Consider the following 9,050-nt stretch of genomic DNA (forward strand, 5'->3'; position numbering starts at 1 on the left):
GAATCTCCCCGCGTATAGAGCCAAAAAGCCAGAGGACTCAGTAGGGGAGGAACAGTGGATGAGCAGGAGACGAGACAGACACAAAACCCTCTTTCCACTGGCTGCCAGGATCCAGGACATGAACTAAATAAACTGAACAGACAGACTAACAGAAAACATCTAATGATCTGGCCATGATAGCTGGAACTGAGCCAATATAAGGGCATCTGGCAGGTGGATGAGATGAATGATAATTAGGAGCTGGAAAGAGTGAATCAGGTGAAAGGCACGAGTAATTAAGGCCAGCTATCACAGCAGATTATGGGATCATGTTTTAAATGCGTATTGAGTGTAGAAATGATAAGGACATTTTTAAGCTTGTTTTGATCTAATTTGTTTTTGCTCTCATATCGTCACATTTGGGATTCCGTAAACAGAATAAGACTCTTACAAGAATCTTTATAAAACAATCCATGATTCTGCAAATCCATACATTTCAGATTTCAACTTGGACTTTATTAAATAGTACTCAAATGATTTTCATCAGAGTGGAAAAGGCCTTTTAATTTGGAAGTCTGGCTCTTGTAATTAAAATTCTATGTTCAAAGTCATCAAGCAGCAGGGTTACAGGAAGGTATTTTCATACAGGGTACAGCAAAAGGCACATCCCCCACTGGCTGGAAAAATGAATTAGGACTAATCTTGTTCACAGAAGACTGACATTAGTTTTAGTCCAATGTGCTCCTTTCTAAAGTCACTAAAGGTCCCCATGGTTCTTTTTTTGTGTATGTGTGTAGGCCAAAAAAAAAAAAAAAAAAAAAAACTCAAGGCTGTTTTTTGTTTCTACACTTTACAGAAAGAAGTTACAGCTAGTTCAAAGAAAAAAAAAAAGAAAAAATGCGATGCAAGAGCAAAAATTACGAAATGCCTGAGTCAGACAAGTTAGAGATGGTTAATTATTGTCTACTTGACTACATATTGTTAACATGCTTAATGATGTAGACATGATAAGGTTGAGTGACACATGATGGTCTCTTCATTCCTGGCAGCTTGCTCTTGTTGTATCAGTGCAATCTGAAAACTGTGGAGGAATGTGGAGACTCACAACACCCTGTGAAAACTCCCTCAGCCTCATACTCGCTTCTTTACTGAAAGGTAACCCAGTGGGCAGAGTCATCCCATAGACGGGCTGAACTGTAGCTGGAGTCAGTGTTGTTACTGGATTACTCAATGCTTGTGTCACAGGGAGGCTGGACTGAGCTCACAGCTCCACATCAGTGGAGCTCACTCACTCTCAACCTCTCCGTGAGTGAGGCAACCTCTCTTTTTCTTTCTCTCTCTTCCTCTGTCTGTCTCCTTTCCCTTGTTTCTTTGTCGGATCTACTTAGGATTGGATTTTTTCCTCAAAAAACAACATTCAAAACAGGACTTTGGATTATTAGTTTCTTTTGTCTCCGACGCAGGAAATGGAGAATATTGTTAATAGGTTCTGTTAGGAGTCCGACACAAGTGGACTCGTTTTTTTTTATTATTATTAATATTTTTTTTAATAACATTTTTATTCCTGATGGTCAAACGCCCCCTCAGGATGAGCTTGCAGGGGAGCAGCCTGGTGGCCCCCTGCACCCGAAGAGTCGCGCACAAGCGCCTGGACTCAGATGATCAGCCGCCGGCTAAATGCGCAAAGCTGATCGCAGATTCAGGGGACCCGCAGGGACTCCTCGGCACGTCCCCCACCTCACCGGTCAGCCTTGCGGTCAATCCGATCCCCTCGACCCACCAGGGACCTTCCAGGATAGGCGCATTCCTGCTGCTGCCCCTGGCGGACCGGGAGAGCGCGCACGGCGCGATGAACACCGACACCGGCGATGAGCTGCTGTGCAAGGTATGCGCAATCAGGGGAATTGTGCAATTTTCTTTGAATGAATGATGTTGCTCAATCGCCCGTCTGACATGTTATCCGTATTTATGGTACTTTTTTTTCAACATTTGTCATTCTCACGCAAAATCTGTTGACACTTTGCGTAATAACAGCGACGTTGCTTAATTATTTTTAGGGTTCTACACCAAGCTGTTTCATTCGCCCAAATGAAAAAAAGCTGTCTCTTTGTGCTGAGTTATGGAAACACACAGAGGTGCCACAGATCCACGTCTGTCAACTCAGCTTATTTGCATACACGTCACTGTAATACGCCAAGCTGTGACAAAACACAAAAATGCAAATATGTATTGGAAAAATAGAAAGCGATGGTTCCCAATAAGGATATCCTTTTGGTTTTTACAATTATTTTACCCTTTTTTTGCATGAACGAAGCTGATTGTATTTGGCTTTGTTAATTAATAAAAGTTGATCACTTGATGCTTCAGTGACTCATCTGTAGGGGCGCATCTAAAAATGGGAGTCACAAATCATTTGCAGTGACAAATATCAAAAGCCATAACCGGTTTTTCTCATACAAGTCTTTTTGTTTTTGTTTTTTATTTATTTATTTATTTATTTTTTTGTTTGCTTTTAATAATTTTAGAATAATGTTTATGATCTGGTATGTTTAAACACCCTTTTGGAGATGTCATACAATCCCATATCCTTGATTTTAAAATACTAAGTATCACATATGCAAAAAAAGGAAGTCTTTAACAGAAATAAAGAAACACATTTCAACTTATTGACGCTTTACATTTAACACTTCTGGTTTGCAAAAAAATATATAAAAACAATAAATAAATAAATATATTGCAAGACTATCAGCAAAAGCATTAGGAAATAAAATTTGCCTTTGTGGCAACACTTATTTGCCACCTCCATATTTGCATACCACACATAATCACAAATCCCCTCTCTCTCCCTTTCTCCCTAATTTTCCACCATATATTTTCCTTTCCCCTTTTCCCTCTGCAATCCTTCTTAAAGGTGTTTGATATGGGGATGTATCAGGAAAAGATCAGAGCCTACAGCGTTCTGCCGCCTCACAGGAACATTGCCGGCATCAAGGACATCATACTTGGGGAGAGCAGGGCCTACGTCTTTCTGGACAAGGACTTTGGGGACATGCACACCCTGGTGAAGAGCTGCAGACGCTTGGAGGAGGAGCAGGCCCGCAGGCTGTTCCAGCAGGTTGTCCTGGCCGTGGCGCACTGCCACCAGGCTGGCATTGTGCTGGGCGACCTCAAGCTTCGCAAGTTTGTCTTTGCAGATGAGAAAAGGTGAGATAAGGTCCAAATGAGCTGAACTGGAAGGATGCACAAGCATTGATCCTTCTTTTTGTGTAGCTAATGATATAGCATGCTTCAGATTTTTAAAAGTTAGTTATTTTAAGTCTAAATAAGATTTTACCTGCAGTTTAAAAGAACACTGATAGTCAAGAATGTCAAATTAGAGATGATAAAATGTGATTTAAAAGCAGCAGTGCACCCTGTTGATGTACATTTGCAGACAGTATATATGTGCATATTTATTAGACTCAATTATCCGAGTAATGTTGGTCTAACAGTGAAGTTACTTTGTTTGAATGGATGAAGTGTAGTGGCACATGCTAGTGAATGTCCACAGCCTGCACGGCAGCAGCTGATACACACAGGCTGTGTGTGCAGATCTGAATGTGAGAACAGATCGAGTAGGAGGTTCTGTACTTGTAGAGGCAGACTGTTCAGCTTCCCAGATTTTTCACCCTCTCTGTCTGTCTCCCATCCTCGCCTGCGACATGTCCCTTTGTATGCTTCCTATCTGTTTGTTTTGCATGTGTATGTGCCTGCTTGTGTGAATGTAGTGGGTGGTAGTTTTGGCAAAGCAGCGAGACAAGGCTGCTGAATGAGACAACCGTACCCTACTGAGGGGCCCTTCTATTCAAAAACATTTATTACTCATTATTTATTAATAAATTACATCATAGCTGCGCTGCAGGAAGACTGCTCTCTCTAACTTGGTTTCATTCACATACACTTTCATGCACAGAGACGTAGTTCAGATGTTTTGAACTGGCTCCCACACGCATTCAATCTACACAGACACACATAAACCTCTGGGTGTTATGCTCTGTTCATTAAATAACTCAAAACATTATGCTATTATTTTCTACAATTAATAAATATTCCCAACATTCATCTATGAAGACTTATCACCTGCAGGGTCAAAGGAAATCAATAGGAGTGGGGACCTACAGAGAGAAGACGAAGCCGCCTGTGCCCCTCTAATAACTATACCGCTGCAGAGTGATGAGTCACAGTGTATATGTGCAAAGAGGAGGGAGGGCTAAACAGCTTCTTTTCCTCAATCTTTTTTTGTTTGTTTGTTCATGCATATTGGAGTTAGTGCAAAATTAGACAAAAGGCTGCAATCTGTTTAACCTAATAGGAAGTTTTCTTTTAAAACTAAAAGAAAACTCAGGGAGGCTTCTCACTGTGGAAAGGTTTTGTATGCATAACCTTTTTAAAGTCAAAATCGTTCATCTAAAGGAACATGTCAATTTAAGTGTGATACAAATATGTCTGATCTTAACATTTTCATACATTTCCATGAAATTTACAATGGAGCACACTTGAATCTTAATTACACAAGCTCTGCTGCAATTTCCTGGTCTACAGAGCAGCTGTCCAATCACAAAAAATAAAAATCTGACAAATGCTGTCAATAATCACACACATATACAGACATGGACAAACTGAGTGCAGATGGAGGAGCCAGTTTAGAGAAGGTGAATAGTACAAAGAGGCATGCAGAGCTTGACTGCCAGGCCAGCCCTCCTCCCCCGTGCGTCACTGATGTGGCAACAGCCATTTGAGGGTAATTATGGCATGGCTGGCGCCGCCAGTGTGGGACCCAGGTGCAGATAGCCTCGGCTTGAGACGTAGCCGGAGAGGAGAGAAGATATGTTCTCTCAACAGAGAGGATGACTCACTCTCTCCACTCCTCTAACTCTCTCTGTTCTGTTTCCCTTTCTGCCTTCATTCCTTCTTCTCCTCCAATGACTTATCTCCTCCACTATCTGGTTGTTTAAATATCATTCGCTCTCTGCTTTGGTCCTTATGGCTGTCATGCTTTCACACTTGTTACTGTGACCTTTTTTCCCCTCTACTCATCTTTCTTACTGATGCAGGGCCTCCCAGAAGTAGAGCTACAAAACAAATGATCAAATATAATGTTTTATAGGTTGTTTTTTTTACCTTTTTATTATGACAAAGTCAATCCTGTACTGATGAGTTGACATTTTAGTTTTCTCAAAAATTGAAAAATACTTAAATTAAGAGCTCTTTATATGCATCCAGTTTAATTTGTTGGTACAAAATAAGTTTCTGCAAACAGTATGTAGACAGTGACAGTATATGTCTACACAGGCCTATGCATTTTATGTATATATAAGTCTCAAACGGGGTGAGCAAACGTCACTATTTTCTGCATCAAAATTCAAGAGGATCCCGATTTCAAACCATGTTTGGTTGTGTTTTCTTTCCCACTATTGGCTTTCATTCAAAGTTTTTCAGAGACATGAGGAAGACAAGAAAATGTACAGGAAATGCTTCATTGCTGTTTTCTAAAGATTATATATGCAGAGGGAGGCTTTAAAAAAATCTAAGTTTACTAAACAGTGACGTATGTGAATAAAAGGTCTCCAGATTAAAAAATATTGGTGTCATTGTGGACAGGGCCCAAGTTTCTTTGTTCCACTTCTGCTCCGAGGCCCCAGCTACACTACTTCAGATGCTTTTTCAACAAATATTTTGTGGTCCCTCTACTGCAAAAACTCTGCCTTAATGGGGCCCTTTGAATGCTGCAATGCCCTTAGAGCTTCAACAGGTGGCAATGATATAAATATTAATTACTTAAAAGTGTAAAAGTCAAAGACCCCATCATAGTGCTGGGTGAAAAGTTATCTCTAAAACAATTGTAGTTCAGGTTTTGCTTTAATGCTCAATTATTAAGTCTGTGAGCCTATGTCTGCGGTCTAATGGAAACACTCAGGAAAAGGAAATGGAGATTTTTTTAAACAGATGTTGTCTTTTAAAGTAGAAAGCATTACCCTAAATGTGCAAATGCAGCCCCTTAGACTTTCTAATTTGGCCCAATTTGCAAAGAGTTTAATAAGGTCCTTGTCTCTATACTAACCCAGATAGTTTGAAAACTGATTCATTTACACCACCTGTCCACTTATAAACAGTCTTAAGTTTTTGATAAAAACATTTTGATTTAAATAATCACGGGTTGTCCTGAGCAGCTGGTAACAGACATATGTCAATGTCTTCTGAGTAGAAAATCTCAGCGCCTCGGTTGCTCTGCAGCTTGACTTAATGCATGTCCCGTCATTTACGTGCCTAAAAATAGTTTACGGACTGTGAGTACGGAAGGGGGAGGGAGCTCTGCAGTTTGAAATTTATATGAGTGTTTATGTATCCACACTGGTGCCAGGAAGTTACTGGAAATTTGCTTAGGCAGCTCTGTTTCTTAAACAGGAGTCACTCAGCTGCTCTTAGGTCAGACTGAGTTCACTGGAGGGTGGTATGTAAATATGTGTGCTGCCTGTATCCAGACTGGGTGTCCATCTGTTGCTGCGCAGATTAAGGCTAATTGAAAAACGCTTTGATTGCAAGTCATAAAACTTAATACGTAAAGCTTTCTGTTCTTGTTGCAGGTTTAAACAGAATCAGCTTAGAGTGTTTACATTCTAACAATTCCTCAAATTTGTCTTCACAGGACACACGTGAGACTTGAGAGCCTTGAGGACTGCCGCATCCTTGAGGACCCCACCAAAGACTCTATGTCAGATACCCACGGTTGCCCTGCCTATGTCAGCCCTGAGATCCTCAGTGGCCCCACTCCGTACTCTGGCAAAATGGCCGACATGTGGAGCCTGGGGGTCATGCTCTACACCATGCTGGTGGGTCGCTACCCCTTCCATGACCCAGACCCCGCAACTTTGTTTTCCAAAATCCGCAGGGGGCAGTGCTGCTTGCCTGAGGGCCTGTCACCTAAGGCCAAGTGTCTGCTTCAGAGCCTGCTAAGGAAGGAGCCTTCAGAAAGACTAACAGCAACTGAGCTACTCACTCACCCGTGGTTCCACCTGCCGTCATCACCCCAGGATGCATCGTTTGGCGAACAGGAGGCGAGCTCGGCAGAACAGACCGTGCCGTCATTTGAAGTGGAGGAGGATGAGGATCTCTTCTGCTGACAGACTCGTTCAAGAGTCTGATTGAGAGACCAAAACAGAACTTGCTCTGAGTGGAGTCATCGTAGTTTTTGTACATTGGCACTTTTTCAGAAACCCATTTGTGTACTGTTGTGTGTACATACAACCTCAAGCTTTCTACAGAAACTCACTGTACTGTACTCTGATGTCTTGTATGTGTTACTTTTCTAAGGGCATTGCTCACAATGGTCATTCGTTGTGCATTTTAAAACAATAGATGGTGCTAAAAAGAATCACAGTGATTCAGACTTTGTCAGATTGATTTCAAAGAATATCCTCTGCAGGCTTCTTGGAGTTTGTCGTATGAATATAAAACCCCTCTATCTCCAGGCCAGCACTCATGTGGCTTCACACAGCATTAGCTGAATCTTAAGTGCCGTGGCCAGGGTTGTTGGTCCTCTCTTTCTCTGGCCAGGCTGTGGCTGACTCAACGGTCGACTCGAGGATGGCCTGAGCTTGAGCCCGACGTCCTCGAGCAGACAGTGACACAGAGCAGGAAAGATGGTTAGGAAGGGACTCGTGTGTCACACTCAGCGTGACACCACGGAGGTGTCTCACTGCCAATCTGGCACCGTCTGAGCGAGCGGAGATCACTTTGCAAATCTCACACCATGTGCAGAAGGTTGAGAAAGGCAGGATGTTGCTGGTGTAAGACTTGCCACGCTCAGTCAGCAACTAATAGTGACACCAGGTCTGACAGAAGTACTTGTAAAAAAACAAACAGAGGGGAGATTTTATCTAATTTGTGATGAGTTATATAAAGAAAGGTACACCTGGTGAGAAACTGTCTAATCAAATGCTGCAGCCATTGTAGCCACAACTGGGCATGGGCCAGTATGAAATTATTACACTACAAAACTAAGTAGTAGTATTTAAAGGATAGGCCTATTAAAAGAAAAAAAAATACAAATATCATTGATATGATCTTGAAATGACTATTATTATAATCTAACAGAAAGGACCCCCTGATTTCAGTCATAGTTCTGAAGCACTCTTTGCAGATAAGATTGTCCATATTGGCTATCTGGGTATGGAGCTAAGTTATCTGCTATGTAAACTTGTTTGCAGGCAGTTCTTAAGTACACCTGTAAACATTATTACATTCTCAGAGTTAAAGCTGGTATTTTGTAAGGTTAAACTGCATTGCTTGCTGTTTTACTAGCTGGTAAAAACAAACACTCAGTTTATTTTGTTTGTTTTGCAGAAAGGAAAAGGTAATAGCAGCCTTATTTTGACTAGCTGACCAGGGGGAGCAGCAATACATGAGGGATGGGCAGCATTGCCCTGCTTTATGCTCCTACAGCAACATAAAGCTTAAGCTATGCTGGTACTTTTTCTTAAAATGAATTTAAATCATAAAAACATTCTGATTGTTTTATTTTTGAGGTCTTAAAAATCAGACATTTTCCCTTTTAAACATCCTGTCAAGATCTGATGCCAAACAAAGCCAAGCCGACAACCAATTGTTGCACTTGTCTTCACTGTGCATCTTAAACCGAACGAGTCTGAGTCTGTCACAATCTGGCATTATACAATGTCTGTTGATGACTCAGCGCTTATGCGTGTCAGTAAAGTCTGACTCTGACCTTGGCTGGAGGAATCTGTTCAGACCAGTTCACTTCTTTATCAGTTCTTTTGAAACCCCTCTTTCCCTTCGTCTTCATGATCAGGGACATTATTTACAACGCCTAAAAGAGACAAGTAGTTGCAGATCTTTTCTAGCTATTTCATTCTGACACAATAAACTTGACAATGGTACTAAATCTGGTACATCTAAAGAGTGATTATCCTTTAATTTCGGGTCTTTACAGAAGCTTATTTTAAAACATGTTTGCTTGCCAAAGATGGCAAGAGACATGATAACTTTCCTTGTTCCTCACAAAGTAATGTAGG

The 9,050-nt window shown here is 41.3% G+C and overlaps 1 protein-coding gene across 1 annotated transcript; it reads left to right on the forward strand.

Moving 5' to 3' along the window:
• The first annotated feature begins 1,125 nt into the window (after positions 1-1,125).
• Positions 1,126-8,061, forward strand: trib1 (tribbles pseudokinase 1). The gene is made up of 3 exons (XM_038288775.1): positions 1,126-1,864; positions 2,891-3,183; positions 6,665-8,061. The coding sequence occupies exons 1-3, from the start codon at positions 1,547-1,549 to the stop codon at positions 7,137-7,139; spliced, it is 1,086 nt and encodes a 361-aa protein (XP_038144703.1). The 5' UTR covers positions 1,126-1,546; the 3' UTR covers positions 7,140-8,061.
• The last annotated feature ends 989 nt before the right edge of the window (positions 8,062-9,050 follow it).

The sequence above is a fragment of the Cyprinodon tularosa genome, unplaced genomic scaffold (assembly GCF_016077235.1).
Source record: "Cyprinodon tularosa strain WSP-4 unplaced genomic scaffold, ASM1607723v1 ctg26, whole genome shotgun sequence".
In the NCBI taxonomy this organism is placed as follows: domain Eukaryota; kingdom Metazoa; phylum Chordata; class Actinopteri; order Cyprinodontiformes; family Cyprinodontidae; genus Cyprinodon; species Cyprinodon tularosa.